We start from the raw sequence: 17,195 nt of genomic DNA on the forward strand, positions 1-17,195 counted from the left end.
TAACACCTATGTAATATAACAGCTAATAATGACACTTGATAGCAAGATGACGTAACATGGAGTTTGCTCACGCTGAGTTTTCTAGCACAGCATTTTCATTTGTCTTCAACTTGATATTTTTAACACTCATTTTACTTTTTCTTGAGTCCTATCCTATGCTATTTCATAGAGGTGGATCTATATGTCAAAAAATAAACAAAGCAGATGCAGACAGGATATAGCAGATTAAATGCATATTAATATCATTGTTCTTCATGTGTGAAAATTATTTCAGCAAAATTAACCATTAATTTTTCATTAGAATTATCTAGCCCTTAAAGCATACCTTTAACTATCTTGAAATAGAATATGAAATATTAGAATGTAGAAATAAAATGTTTTTTGAAATAAACACAGTATTTTATTTCCTTGTAAATTTTGAAAAGAAAGCAAAATCTAGTCCTCAAGCACATTTCTATTTAGAGAATGTTTAATTAGGTACCCACCATGTCAGCAGCTTTAGAACATCACTCTCAAATGAACAGACTATGGAATGAATTTAAAATATAAATAGTACACACACAAACATTACTAAATTCCATACAATACCAAGTGTTTGAATGTTAGGCTGCCAGATGACAAAGGAGATTCTATTAAGTGACTGAAACACTTTTGTATGTGACAATTAATTTTATGTGCCACCTTGACTGGGATAAGGGATGCCCAGATAGCTGGTAAAACATTTCCAGATGTGTTTTTGAGGGTGTTTTTTAGACAGATTAGCATTTGAATCAGTAGAGACGAAGTAAGGAAAATCCACCAACACCAATGCAGACAGATAACACCTAATCCATTGCGAGCCTGAACAGTTTAAAAAGGCAGAGGAATTCTGTCTATCTCTTCTTGAGCTAAGATGGCCATCTTCTCCAGTTCTTGAATACTAGCATTCCTGGTTCTCTGGCCTTCAGAGTCCAGGACTTAATACAACTGCCTCCTGTCTGCCCTCTCCAGTTTTCAAGCCTCACACCCTCAGTTCCCTTGGTTCTCAGACTTTCAGACACAACCCAAATTATAACACTGGCTTTCCTGATTCTCCAGCTTGCTGAAAGCATATCATAGGACTTTGTGTCCTCTACAATCATATTACCCAATCCCCATAATAGATTTCCTCTTGTATATTTATATATATCCTATTGGCTCTGTTTTTCTGAAGAAATTTGAAAAATACAATGTGTGAAATGTTGATTTACATAAGAGTCCACAGTGTATTTGCCTTGCACCAGTTAACATCATTAATATAGGAAAAGAAAAACAGCTTATATTAAGTGAGAATATTATAATTTTAATTGATGGTTAGTAATTATTTTTAAGCAATGTTTATCTTGAGGGAGGTTGTATTTGAATGCCACAGAAGAAAATAAAATTAACAAACGCCACTTCAGATTTACAACTTTTAAAATTAGATATATGAATTTGAATTTTTTTTTTCATTTTGAGTTAGTGTTATGCAAGTACTGGTAACACATTCTGTAAGAGACTGTATTAGTAAGTTTTGCACTGCTATAAAGGAATACCCAAGGCTGGGTATTCCTTTGCATTGCTATAATGGAATGAGGAAAGAGGTTTATTTGGCTGATAGTTCTGCAAGTTATACAAGCATGGCAGCACCAGTATCTTCTTGGCTACTGATGAGGCCTCAGGAATCTTGTTCATGGCGGAAGGTAGAGAAGGAGCAGGCATGTTACAGGGCAAGAGAGGGAGCAAGAGAGAGAAAAGGAGCTGCTAGTCCTCTTTAAACAACCAGCTCTCATGTGAACTCATAGAACAACAATTCACTCTTTACCATGAAGATGATGCCAAGCCCTTTATTAGGGATCTGCTCCAATAACAAAAACACCCGTCACCAGTCCCCATCTCTAACATTGAGGATCACCCTTCAACCTGAGATTTGGAGGGGACAGACATCTAAACTATATCATTCTGTTCCTGGCCTCCAATATCTCATGTTCTTCTCACTTTGCAATATAAAATCACCCTTTCCCAACAGTCCCCTGGTCTTAACTCATTCTAGCATCAGCTCAAAAGTCCAAAGTCCAAAGTTCCATGTGAGACTCAAGACACATTCTTTCCACCTATGAGCCTGTAAGACTGAAAACAAGTTATTAATTTCCAAGATACAATGGTGCTAAAGGAATCAGGTAAACATTCCTATTCCAAGACAGAAATAAGACAAAAGATAGAGGGAACATTCCCCATGCATGTCTGAAACCCAGAAAAGCAGGTATTAAAATTTTAAACCTCCAAAATCATCTCTGTTGACTCTAATTCTGGGTACACTGGTGCAAGGGGTGAGTTTCCAAGGCCTTGGGCAGCTCCACCCCTGCAGCTTTGCTGGATGCAGCCCACGTGGCTTCTTTCATGGGTTGGAGTTAAATGCCTGTAGCTTTTCCAGGCTCACAGTGCAAGCTGCCCATGGCTCTACCATTCTCAGGTCTGGAGGGTGGCAGCCCACTGCTTACAACTCACTAGGCAGTGCCCTGATGGGGGACTTTGTGTGGTAGCTCCAATCCCAAATTTCCTTTTGGCACTTCTCTTGTAGAGGCTCTCTGTGAGGCCTCTGCCCCTGCAGGGACGTTCTCTCTGGGTACGTAGGCTTTCTGATACATTCTCTGTAATCTAGGTAGAATATAGCAAGCATCCTTCACTCTTGCATTTTGTATACCTGCAGACCCAACTCCATGTGGAAGCCACAAAAGGCTTACAGCTTACACTCTCTGGAGCAGTAGCCCATGCTGTATCTAGGACAAAGAGCCCAGGCTGGATCTGCTTGAATTCTGAGAGCAGTATCCTGAGGTGGCATAGGGCAGCAGTATCCTTGGCCTGGCTCCCCAAACCATTCTTTCCTACTACTGTGATGGGAGGAGCTGTCTTCAAGATTTCTGAAATGCCTTTGATGACTTTCTCCCATTATCTTGACTATTGGCACTTCTCTCCCTTTTAGTCCAGCTAATCTCTCTAGCAAGTTGCTGCTCCATAGTGCATTTAAATTCCTCTCTAGAAAATGCACTTTCCTTCTCTTCCACATAGCTAGGGTGTGAATTTTTCAATTTTTATGCTCTGTTTCCTTTTTAATTATAAGTTCCAACGTTAAGTCATCTTTTATGCTCGTATATGATTGCAGGTTGTTGGATGCAGCCACACTACTTCTTGAATGTTTTGCTGCTTAGATATTTCTTTCACCAGATACCCTAGGTCACCACTCTTAAGTTTAACCTGCCACAAATCTTTAGGGCATGGACACAATGCAGCCAAGATTTTTGCTAGGGCATAACAAAGATACACTTTATTCCATTTTCCAATAGATTCCTCATTTCCATCTAAGGCCTCATAAGCCTGGCCTTCACCATCCAGATTTCTATCAGTATTTTGTTCACAACCATTTAGCAAGTGCTAAGAAGTTTTAAACTTTCATTCATCTGCTGTCTTCTTCTGAGACTTTCAAACTCTTCTAATCTCTGCTTGCTACCCAGTTCCAAAGCTGCTTCCCATTTTCATGTATCTTTATAGCAATGTCCCATGTCTGCATTAGTCAGTTTTGTGTCATTGTTAATGAATACCTGAGTCTGGTAATTTATAAAGAAAATACGTTTATTTGGCTCAAAATTTGACAGGGTCTACAAGTATGGCAACAACATCTGCTTGGCTTCTGGTGAGGACTCAGGAAGATTTTATTCATGGTGGAAGATGGAAGAGGAGCAGGTGTGTCACATGGTGAGAGAATGAGCAAGAGAAAGATGCCAGACTCTTTTAAAGAGGCAGCTCTTTCATGAACTAACTCATTACCCAGGGAGGACATTAAGCCATTCATAAGGGATCCATCCCCGTGATACAAAAACCTCCCATTAGGCTGCAGCTCCAACATTGAGGATGACGTTTCAACATGAAATTTGGAAAGGACAAACATCCAAATCATGTCAGAGACATAAAACATAATTGAAATTCAGGATAGCAGTATTCAGTCAAATCTTATATGGTTTATCATGAACATCTTTCAATTTAGCTTGTTGAAGCTTATCTCTCACCCATGGTAATGTCTACACATTTCTCTTCTTCATCCTTTATTCCCAGTTTTATTGTACATACCTACAATTTTCTTTAATATTCTATTATGTTATAACTTATTAGCTTCTATTAATTTCTCCTTCATATTCAATTGCATTTCCAATTTGAGTATTTATAGTATTTGGAGGGCCGAACACAGGTGGCTTCATTATTATTCTGTTATTATTAGTAGAACTCTAAAATTTTAGATAAAGTCTTATACACTAACAGTCTTAGATTTTCATATATGCTTGATCTTAATTAAACATTGAGGATGTTACAGACTTGACCTGAACCAAAAACATAAAAGCAATAACCTTAGAGACGAAAGCCAGAAGATGTCCCAGAAAAGGGAGCGTTGCTATTAATGATAACCTGGGAATTGGCAGAGAGATTTTAGTAATTTAAAAACAAAGTCTTTTGAAATATTGCTAATATATTCTAACACCACACAATTAATTCAGAATATATTATAGTATAGCTACTGTATGTTGTCTTTATACATAACATAAAAACACACAGACTTGAGTATCCCAATTTGTCTGTGAAATATCTCTACTCTTTTAAAAAACTCATCCAATAAAATGGTATAACAGTTAAAAGATATTTATGCACTTACCAAATAGGTCCTTATCTTCAATGATTGCCATCTCCACCTCTTTTTCAGTAATGATTGTGCATGTGAAAGGAACTTGAAGAAGGACGCTAATCTCACCAAAGGACTCCTTCTCCTTAAGTTGACCCATATAAACAAGTTTGTGAGATCTTTTCTGTTAAAAAAAAATATATTATTGATGCTTAACCATACAATGAATCAGTATTGGTTTTATCAGAAACTCACTCTAAACCATTTAACGATATGATATTTAAAATAAATTAGCAACTGTATTCAAATTAGATAAAAATTTACTTACATAGGTGTTTCAATTATATTAGAGAAATAGTAAACTCATAGATAACGTAGGCATATCTAAGGTAATTGAAAGCACTGTCATTTAGAATCCACAAAGATGTTTAGGAAATAATGAACTAATTCCACTTTTCAAGGATCTAGGATATCATTTTATGATAGTTTCATTTAAGATGTTTCATAGTTTCATTTAAGATGTTTTGTTAACTACCATTTGTTACATCAGCCCTAGTCACAAGGCACTCTTGTTGAACCCACAGGGGAGAAGTAAAATAAGCAGAAAATTTCAGGGCCAGAACTGATGGTATTAAGTGAAAAAGGAGGGATTATTCCCTGTCTTTTCTGTTTAAGTACAAAAGAAACATGGAAAATGAGTTTGACTCAGGGAACTAGAATTTTGATTCAAATAAGAGACCTTGTGGAGAAGGGCCTACAGGATGTTCAATATGAATGGTTCTGGAGAAAATGTTGAGACCTCAAATTACCTTTGCCGGGAGATTTGCTAGGAGTTGATGACCACTAAGATATATAAAAGAGAATGTCGTCCTCAGGTAGAAGAGTGACAAGAACTTGGAAGAGGCAAAAGCCTTTACTAAGTATCCTGGACTCAAATCCAATATAACTTGAATATTTACACCTATATACATGGCAAATCTTTACACTGAATATGACCAGTGCAGCAGAATCCAAGTTAGTTTACATATTTAATTGAATTCCTTTGAAGACTCCCTGAACAACTAATGATTAGTTCTGATTTTTCTATCACACATTACATATTTGTGCCTCTTCTAGAACTTCATAAAAATGAAATTATATAGAATGTACTCATTCAGGTTTGGCATTTTGGCCCAACGTAATGTTTGAGATTCTTACAAGTATCCATGATTATTTTTACTGCTATGTGGCATTTTATAGTATAAATACAGTGTAACATCTCTATTCATTCAACTGTCAGTGGACATGTGGATTACTTCCAGTTTTTAGTTTGTAAGAATTCATACAAGTTTGTTGTTGTTGTTGTTGTTGTTGTTGTTGTTGTTTTGAGACACAGTCTTGCTCTGTTGCCAGGCTGGAATGTAGTGGCACAATCTCAGCTCACTGCAACCTCCACCTCCCAGGTTCAGTGATTCTCCTGCCTCAGCCTTCCGAGCAGCTGGGACTACAGGCATGCATCACCATGCCCAGATAATTTTTGTATTTTTAAGTAAAGATGGGGTTTTACCATGTTGACCAGGATGATCTCGATGTCTTGACCTCTTAATCTACCCACCTCGGCCTCCCAAAGTGCTGGGATTACAGGTGTGAGCCACTATGCCCAGCCCTAGAATTCATGTAAGTCTTTGTGTAGACATATGTTTTCACTTTTCTGGAGAAACTATCTAGAGTGGAATTAAGTCAAATGATTAAGTGCATCTTAGCTAATCTGATATGTTTGTCATAGTACTTGGCTGTGGTTTTAATTTGCATTTCTCTGATGAATAAGAATGTAAAGCATATTTTACCGTGTTCATTGATCATTTGTATATCTTACAAATCAATATATCTTACAACTTATATTCTTATATCTTAAGACTAAATAAACCAAAAGTAAACAATTTCAAAAAATTGAACAGAAATTTCACAAACTAACACAAATAAATGTCTAGTAAGTACATGAAAAGGTGTCCAACACTCTTTATTCTTTAGAGTAGATTAATTGATTAAAAAGAATATATAAGTTGAAAACTTACCACTTTATTTGATTGTAGTTTCACAAATCCTATAATACTTCTATAAATGTTACAACATCCAGAATTAATATAACCCACAAAAGAAATTATATTTCCACTTTCCACTATCACTGAAAAGAAGAGAGATAGTTCATTTCACACATTCTTGTCTTTAATAAATTATCTTAGATATTTTATCAACAAAAGTTAATGTTATTTAATTCAATAACTATTAATGGTAAGTTTCTTAATAGATTCCAGTTTATAGACAGTACTTAACACAATATTTAAAAAATTACGCCCATTATTTATATCTTTAACATAATACATGTAACATTGCAAACACAAGACTTTGGCAGTAAAGGCACTGATATGCTAGCATACTATACGAGGCAGGAAGGAAAGGGGAATATGGAAGAAACCTTGGTCTGTAGCATTTGCTGAGTTCCAAGGTTTAAATATTTCCACCATAGCTCATTTCAAATTTCTGACAGTTTAATAACAAACTCACAATATTGATAAATATTTGAAAATTGGCTCTCCAGAACCTGTATCTTGGGCTGTACCAACACTCTACTGATTACAATTACAGTAGGAGTTAAAAGCAAGGGCTTTGAGGACACATTGGCCCACTTTGAACCTAGTCCACTACTTTCTATGCCACCTTAGATAAATGACATAATCCCTCTGAGCTTCAAATTTTTCATCTTTAAAATGGAAAAATTAATTAAGAGTCCTTACTTTAAGCCTTATATAAACCACATGGGGCATATAAAGTATTTAGCATGTTGCCTGGTACATAGTACAACACAATATCATATTATTACAATAAACAATGTTACTATCATTAGTCTTTCAAACTTGTAAAGTCACTCTAAGGCCGAGATACATTTGAAGGTGAACTCTATTATAACTTTATAACTATCGATGTATTAAAATAAAAATCCCTTGATCTACATAACATTTTAAATTATCAACATGATGTAAATACTTAAATCAATTGGCAATATATAAATTAAAATTAGTATTTCAAATTATTTTCTACTGTACGAATTCTGAAACATATCAATATTTAATTCTGAAAACTTTAAACACAGCAGTAGTAACCTAAATATAAAGACACATATATAACTTTCTCATAATTTTATAAAGTATATAAACTATTAAAAACAAGTTTTTAGATCACTTGAAGGCATTCCTGTTTGTTTTCTGGCATAAAAGACCATATATCAACATAATAAAGATTACTGATGTTACCAAAATAATAAAGAAACTAGAGCATAGCATAATTCTTTAAAATTATGGCTAAAATAAGAACATGGTAACAATTGTTAAATATAATTTACCACTAGCAAAAAATAAACATCAACATACAATGGAAAAAGTACTTCAAGATAAATGAAGTGGGATTCAATAATTTTGCTGGCATAATTATGAGGATAGCCTATTTTTTTCTCCTCATGTCATAGGTACTTCGAAGTTTATAGTAAAAAATTTAAAGGTTATTCTACTGTTGTCAATCATTTATTTTGTTGAAATAAAAATTTATGGTAATTCTTTTTTTACAGCAGAAAATGATATTAAAATTATCTTACAATGTAAAAGTATAATGTATGTGTAGAATTATGTGAAACATTTTCTCACAGATTTTTCTCTTAAAAGTAAGAGGAACTCCTCTATCAAAACATATGATAGTAGAAACTATGTAACTTCTTTTAGTCAATCCTCAAGGATATAAAGAAAGGCATAGAAGCTGCTAGCAATTGTTATAGATAAGGAAATAATGCACTTAAACATGTACTAAAGAAATCCATTATTTTTAACTATCAGACCTGTACTACTCTAATTCTTGAAAGTCAAACCCTTTGTAGATCACAGAGATGTATATATAACAACAAAGAGGAAGAAGGCCCCAGGAATTTTTCTTTGTGTTGAAGTCAAGCCAAAATTGGAAAAGCCAAACCATTGCTGCAACATCTATGACGCAGTCTCATTCCCTAGAGGGGGAATTGGCTACTTGAATCATTGTCTCTGGTCTTTATGATAATCATAGCAAATGTTTATCTCAATGAAGACAATAAAGCAAACCTTTCTGACCTAGGTAAAGAGGTTGAATTTAAATACATATAAAAATTGTATCTTCTGGTCAGGCACAGTGGCTCACGCCTGTAATCCCAGCACTTTGGGAGGCCCAGGCGGGCGGATCACCTGCGTCAGGAGTTTGAGACCACCTGGCCAACATGGCGAAACCCCGTCTCTACTAAAAGTACAAAAACTAGTTGGGCTTGACGGTGGGCACCTGCAATCCCAGCTAATTGGCAGGCTGAGGCAGAATAGCTTGAACCCAGGAGGCGGAGGTTGCAGTGAGCTGAGCTCGTGCCACTGCACTCCCACCTGAGCGACACAACGAGACTCTGCCTCAAAAAAAATTGTATCTTCACACTTAAATAAGAACATTTAAATATTAATATTACTATTTTGGACTAGAAACAGAATCATGCAATTACTCGCCACCCTCATTGTTGTTCCTAATTTTACTCATTCAGCCTCTGATCATGTTTTCCATTTTGAAGAACTTATGCTGTCAAGATAAATGTTATTTGCATACCCTTTCCTCCTCCCTTATATAGAAAATGACAAATAACCTACGATGATCTGCAGAATTATAACACATTTTTAAACGAAAAGATTTAATCATGAACTACATAGACCAAATTTTATTTATTATTATCTCAAAGTCATATTCATTTATGTTTACAAAATGTAGTGGAATTTGTAGTTAAAAGTAATATTTTAAAGACCCTTATCAAGACTCAGACTCGAAAGACCTGAAAGCATTAGATCATTATGAAAAGAACAAACTTGATATTATATTAAGGCAAATGAAAAGAAGAACATCAGAAGGATTCACAGAAATTAAACAATCAGGCATTGTTCCTTTTCTTTCTATTGTTTATCATATGCCCAGAAATAGTCCCAAGTCTAATAAAACCATTTTGTTCTAATTCTAAAGTCAGACAGAAGAAGTTATGAAAAGAATAATAATTCCCTACTGGCTATTAGCATCAGCACTGGGATAGTGAAGGTCTCAGTTTAAATAGAAACTAATGATTAGAGAGGTTATTAAAGGACGTTCTCTTATTTTAAGATAAACCTCAGTCTACTAGCCTAACATACCAAAACAGGTTTGGAACAGGAATATATCTCAGGATGGACAAACGTGAGGCAGCTTTGAGCATGACATCCATTAGCTGAGTGAATGCCTCTCCTTGTAAAGATAGACTACTAGAGGAAGAAAAGTATAAAATAATAGTACCAATTAATTTTATGTTTGAACTTTATTTTCCCTTTTGAGAATTTTTTCTGAATATATTCTCCTTCCAAATATATATATTTTGCTTTAAAAATGTTAAGAAAGAACTTGGTTAGAAAGGGCTTTACATTTACTATCTCTGTAATGGTCCATACCAGTGCGAATACTGTGTAAACATCAATACTTTACCCAATATTAAACACTATCTCTTTATTAGTAAAAATGTATATTTATTCGCAGATAAATATAGATAGCATTTATAGCCCTGTAAAGCAAATTCTTAAATATAAGGGCATCTGAGAAGAATCAAGTTTGATTAATTTCCAATTATACAATGCCTTCTGAATTCTATGGCACATTTAAAGAGGTTGTTCTCCTAAAGAATGAATACTATACATAAAATACCCTCTGTATATTAACTACCTGTCACTTGGCATAAGAAAAAATAAATGTAAATGTATTCTATTTTATTTTATTTCATTTTATTTTATTTTTTTTGAGACAGAGTCTCGCTCTGTCACCCAGGCTGGAGTGCAGTGGCCGGATCTTAGCTCACTGCAAGCTCGGCCTCCCGGGTTCACGCCATTCTCCTGCCTCAGCCTCCCGAGTAGCTGGGACTACAGGCGCCCGCCACCTCGCCCGGCTAGTTTTTTGTTGTTGTTGTTGTTGTTGTTGTTTTGTATTTTTTAGTAGAGACGGGGTTTCACCGTGTTAGCCAGAATGGTCTTGATCTCCTGACCTCGTGATCCACCCGTCTCGGCCTCCCAAAGTGCTGGGATTACAGGCTTGAGCCACCGCGCCCGGCCACATTTATTCTAATGTTACAAATATGTGATTTGGAAAATAGTTATAGACAAATCTGAGGAAATCTAGAGAAATATGAATTAAAAAATTACATTTTGAATATGCCTCAGAGACTTCCAATCAAAGAACTTACTAAAATAATATATTTATAAAATTAGTCATGGAAATTATCAGAATATGGTTACTCACTGCAAAACAGGGAAGATGAAGGAGGGCAATATTTGGTGTCAGAGATCCCCTCTTACTATCTATTGCTCCCACATTTACCCCATCCTCCCCTTCTCTGCAGGCAACATAGGACAAATGCTAGGGCTATGAAGCCATCCACAGATCAAGGAAGAAGAGATTATCCAGATTTCATGTCCAGCCCAATAACCAAGGAAACCATACATTTATCTCATCTTTCTTACTAACTTTAAATCTTTGCCCAAATCTCACAATCCTAATGAGATCACCGTGACTACTCTATGCAATGGTTTAATCTGCTCCTTCTAGCTTTTTCATCCTTCTCTGTAGCTATCTCCAAGGTTTGTGTTGCCATCTAAGTTATTGATTTGTTTATTGCACTTATTGTATATTATGTTTTCTATCCATTGGGATGCAAGCTCCATCAAGGCAAAGATATTTATCTTTTGTTCACTCATGTATCTACATATAGTCACTCAACAAACATTTGTTGGATGAATGCATATTCTCAAGAATATCAATATTAAACAAAGGTTTTCTTGAGCATAAGAGAAAGCTCAGAATATGATGGTTTAGATATTTCTGAAATCCTTCCTCAAGTAGCCCTACTAAAACTTCTGAATAATATATTTAAAACTATATGAGGTAGCAGAACAGCAACAGAATTTATCAAAAAACATGAATAAAAAGAAAGTGTACAGTTAGATCTGTCTGGGGGTGGGTAAAAAAGCCCTGGAGGCAATGGTAAAGTATGTGTGAAAGATCAAATGTGGAAATCCTCCTACGGAAACTCCCAAAGAGCAATACTCTCAGTGGGTGAACTAGAAAAAGCCCACCTCAGAAAAAGAGCTCCTGGAGATATTTTCCTCTCTTGGTCCTGGCTCTGAATTAAATGAAAGAAGAAAAAGGTAACAAGTCTCTGTAATTCTCACTCATGATATTGGGGCTAGAATCCATGCCACCTGTGAGGCAATAAAATCCTTTAATTAAACATTTATTTTCAAACCATACTGGGTTTTAGTGACTCTAAATGCTTGGAATAAAGGAAAATAAATTCTTTCTGAATGAATTAACCTTATCCCAAGCTTCAAAGACTCTCTATATATAAGATGCTATTTTAGGGAATATAAACTCTCAATGAAATAGATGCTGTATAGCAAATATACTAGTATATCAACACATAGTCACTACACTCTTAAAAACTTGTCTACATATATATATACACACACACACATATATGCAGACACACTATTATACATGTTTGTGTGTGTATATATGTATACTTTCTATGTGTAGCAAATATACACATATATAAAGACATCACAATGATCAAATAGCAAATATAAGACTATACTTATGGAAGAAAAAGAGACTCATAATTGGCCAACTGGATTACAAAAAATAACTGTATAGAAATTTTAAAAAAAATATATAATTAATAAAAATATTAAATGAATTAAATATTAAACAGAAATATCAAACCTAGATTCTCAAATTTTACGAAGAAAATCAAGCATAACGGCGGACACGGTGACTCACGCCTGTAATCCCAGCACTTTGGGAAGCTGGGCGGACGGATCACCTGGAGGTCAGGAGTTCAAGACCAGCCAACATGGAGAAACACCATCTCCACTAAAAACACAAAATTTTCCAAGCCTGGTGGCTCATGCCTGTAATCCCAGCTACTTGAGAGGCTCAGGCAGGAGAATCACTTAAACCAGGAGGCAGAGGTTGTGGTGAGCCGAGATCTCGCCATTGCACTCCAGCCTGGGCAACAAGAGTGAAACTCCGTCCCCCAACAAATAAAAGAAGGAAAAAAAAAAAGAAAGAAAATTAAGTATAATATGACTTTTTATATTATAATCGGGGCCATGAAACTGTAACACAACGAATACATTTCTATTTCAAAGCACTATGCATTTGAATATCAGTTTATTTTAATCAAAATTTAGAAATTAAATAGTCACCTCTTTATGCAAGGTAGAAATACTCCTTAACTGCTTTTTATTTTCAGTAGCCAAGAGACTTAATTACTCTGGGTATACTCATCAAGATTTTTATTGATACTCTGTTGAAATCACTAGTTTTGGTGGAATTTTATGTTTTTGATATTCCAATTTAATTTTTATTTGTAAGTCTTTTTTATGTTTGCTTCATAACAGGCTTGTACTTTCATTACTTTTCTTGCTTAGTTCAGTTTCGAATCTCTAAAATTCTGATACTATTTAAATGATATTTCTCATTATTTTGAACAATTATTGTTGATTATATAAATTATGACTTATTGATTGCCTGAAATGAAAACTGATTCTTGTTGATGTAGTCAGAGGGAAGGTTTTGAGGAAAAGACTGATATTTGACCCAAAGTCATTTACATTAGGTACCACAGTCAAAATAAATGAAGTCAAGTGACAGATACATGCGGGACTTCTGGCTATGCAGAAGGGGTAGAGCATTAAAAAAGAATTTAGATGGCAGTAACAAATGACTGATTAGATGCTAAGCAAATAGAAAATTAAAAGGGAAATGTTTCAAATAACATAAGAATTGTATGATTACCAAGTTCCAAAAATATGTCTGATTCACTAATATAACCCTTCAGTTTTTCTAGCACTATGTTGAATCTAAATACACATGGAATGATGTACTTAAATAGATAAGTGTATATACTTCATTTCAATAAGATATTGTGTGTTAGGGAAAGTGAGTATGTTAAGCCTGACTTCATTTCAATAAGATATTGTGTGTTAGGGAAAGTGAGTATGTTAATCCTGACACTGTGAATCAAAATTCTATTTTAGCTGAAGTAGTTAAATGACTTTGTGTCACAGGGTTTGTTAGAGTATCAAAAGAGATGATCTAACTTAATGTGTAAGGCCCAGTGCATTATAACTAGTGCAAAATCAATAGAAGGAAAATATTTTCACATTTGTGTCAAAAAAAGAAGTTTCTAAGTTTTCAGTTTTGGTAATCATATTTAGTCATACATTCTAGTTAATCAGGGTAACTGTCCATGTAAATATTATACACTGATTAGTTACCTCATCCTAGCACTGCCTAACTACCTATAGTAATTTCAGTTTAATTATTTAAGCAGCATTGTTTCAGAAATGAATAACCACTATTAATTGAACTGGTCAAAGGAAGTACATGATGGTACTATACAATACATTCACTCATTTGTACCAAGTGTACAATATGATTTTTTTTTTGTTATGCGAAATAATGACTTACCTGATTAATTTCACAATAATTAATTTAGATTCAAGAAATATTCTGCTTGGTTTATATTAAAGTAGTCTATACAGGGGCAGGGAAACCATTTGTAGTAAAGAGATTTATTTTATTACACCTTAGTTAAACTCAAATGAATTCGATCACTATATGTAAAATCATATTTCATACAGATAGTCGTCATCTAACCTTCATTTTTGTATACAACAGTGACAGTAAAAAAAAAAGTGACAGTAAAAAAAGAAAGAAGAACAGGGGCAGAGGAAGATGGCCGAATAGGAACAGCTCCAGTCTCCAACTCCCAGAGCGAGCGACACAGAAGACCTGTGATTTCTGCATTTTCAACTGAGGTACTGGGTTCATCTCACTGGGGAGTGCCGGATGATCGGTGCTGGTCAGCTGCTGCAGCCCGACCAGCGAGAGCTGAAGCAGGGCGAGGCATTGCCTCACCTGGGAAGTGCAAGGGGAAAGGGAATCCCTTTTCCTAGCCAGGGGAACTGAGACACACAACACCTGGAAAATCGGGTAACTCCCACCCCAATACTGCGCTTTAAGCAAACAGGCACACCAGGAGATCATATCCCACACCTGGCCGGGAGGGTGCCACACCCACGGAGCCTCCCTCATTGCTAGCACAGCAGTCTGTGATCTACCTGCAAGGCAACAGCGAGGCTGGGGGAACGGTGCCCATTGCTGAGGCTTAAGTAGGTAAACAAAGCTGCTGGGAAGCTCGAAGTGGGTGGAGCTCACAGCAGCTCAAGGAAACCTGCCTGTCTCTGTAGACTCCACCTCTGGGGACAGGGCAATAACAAACGCAGCCAAAACCTCTGCAGACGAAAACGACTCTGTCTGACAGCTTTGAAGAGAGCAGTGGATCTCCCAACACAGAGGTTGAGATCTGAGAAGGGACAGACTCCCTGCTCAAGTGGGTCCCTGACCCCTGAGTAGCCTAACTGGGAGACATCCCCCACTAGGGGCAGTCTGACACCCCACACCTCACAGGGTGGAGTACACCCCTGAGAGGAAGCTTCCAAAGCAAGAATCAGACAGGTACACTCGCTGTTCAGAAATATTCTATCTTCTGCAGCCTCTGCGGCTGATACCCAGGCAAACAGGATCTGGAGTGGACCTCAAGCAATCTCCAACAGACCTACAGCTGAGGGTCCTGACTGTTAGAAGGAAAACTATCAAACAGGAAGGACACCTACACCAAAACCCCATGAGTACATCACCATCATCAAAGACCAGAGGCAGATAAAACCACAAAGATGGGGAAAAAGCAGGGCAGAAAAGCTGGAAATTCAAAAAATAAGAGCGCATCTCCCCCGGCAAAGGAGTGCAGCTCATCGCCTGCAACGGATCAAAGCTGGACGGAGAATGACTTTGACGAGATGAGAGAAGAAGGCTTCAGTCCATCAAATTTCTTAGAGCTAAAGGAGGAATTACGTACCCAGTGCAAAGAAATTAAAAATCTTGAAAAAAAAGTGGAAGAATTGATGGCTAGAGTAATTAATGCAGAGAAGGTCATAAACGAAATGAAAGAGATGAAAACCATGACACGAGAAATACATGACAAATGCACAAGCTTCAGTAACCCACTCGATCAACTGGGAGAAAGAGTATCTGCAATTGAGGATCAAATGAATGAAATGAAGCAAGAAGAGAAACCAAAAGAAAACAGAAGAAAGAGAAATGAACAAAGCCTGCAAGAAGTATGGGATTATGTAAAAAGACCAAATCTACGTCTGATTGGGGTGCCTGAAAGTGAGGGGGAAAATGGAACCAAGTTGGAAAACACTCTTCAGGATATCATCCAGGAGAACTTCCCCAACCTAGTAGGGCAGGCCAACATTCAAATCCAGGAAATACAGAGAACGCCACAAAGATACTCCTCGAGAAGAGCAACTCCAAGACACATAATTGCCAGATTCACCAAAGTTGAAATGAAGGAAAATATCTTAAGGGCAGCCAGAGAGAAAGGTCGGGTTACCCACAAAGGGAAGCCCATCAGACTAACAGCAGATCTCTCGGCAGAAACTCTCCAAGCCAGAAGAGAGTGGGGGCCAATATTCAACATTCTTAAAGAAAAGAATTTTAAACCCAGAATTTCATATCCAGCCAAACTAAGTTTCATAAGTGAAGGAGAAATAAAATCCTTTACAGATAAGCAAATGCTTAGAGATTTTGTCACCACTAGACCTGCCTTACAAGAGACCCTGAAGGAAGCACTAAACATGGAAAGGAACAACCGGTACCAGCCATTGCAAAAACATGCCAAAATGTAAAGACCATCGAGGCTAGGAAGAAACTGCATCAACTAATGAGCAAAATAACCAGTTAATATCATAATGGCAGGATCAAGTTCACACATAACAATCTTAACCTTAAATGTAAATGGACTAAATGCTCCAATTAAAAGACACAGATTGGCAAACTGGATAAAGAGTCAAGACCCATCAGTCTGCTGTATTCAGGAGACCCATCTCACACGCAGTGACATACACAGGCTCAAAATAAAGGGATGGAGGAAGATTTACCAAGCAAATGGAGAACAAAAAAAAGCAGGGGTTGCAATACTAGTCTCTGATAAAACAGACTTTAAACCATCAAAGATCAAAAGAGACAAAGAAGGCCATTACATAATGGTAAAGGGATCAATTCAACAGGAAGAGCTAACTATCCTAAATATATATGCACCCAATACAGGAGCACCCAGATTCATAAAGCAAGTCCTTAGAGACTTACAAAGAGACTTAGACTCCCATACAATAATAATGGGAGACTTCAACACTCCACTGTCAACATTAGACAGATCAACGAGACAGAAAGTTAACAAGGATATCCAGGAATTGAACTCATCTCTGCAGCAAGCAGACCTAATAGACATCTATAGAACTCTCCACCCCAAATCAACAGAATATACATTCTTCTCAGCACCACATCGTACTTACTCCAAAAT

The 17,195-nt window shown here is 36.4% G+C and overlaps 1 protein-coding gene across 4 annotated transcripts in view; it reads right to left on the reverse strand.

Annotated features, from left to right (window-relative positions):
• Positions 1-17,195, reverse strand: part of LOC105497295 (cyclic nucleotide binding domain containing 1) — a 596,100-nt gene that overhangs the window by 106,759 nt on the left and 472,146 nt on the right. For all 4 annotated transcript variants that reach the window (XM_071068020.1, XM_071068021.1, XM_071068023.1 and 1 more), the window contains 2 exons: positions 6,721-6,830; positions 4,700-4,850 (listed from right to left, as the gene is read on the reverse strand). In XM_071068020.1, the coding sequence (XP_070924121.1) occupies positions 4,700-4,850; positions 6,721-6,830 (261 nt within the window). The remainder of the gene's footprint in view (positions 1-4,699; positions 4,851-6,720; positions 6,831-17,195) is intronic.

This window comes from Macaca nemestrina, chromosome 8 (genome assembly GCF_043159975.1).
Source record: "Macaca nemestrina isolate mMacNem1 chromosome 8, mMacNem.hap1, whole genome shotgun sequence".
NCBI lineage: Eukaryota > Metazoa > Chordata > Mammalia > Primates > Cercopithecidae > Macaca > Macaca nemestrina.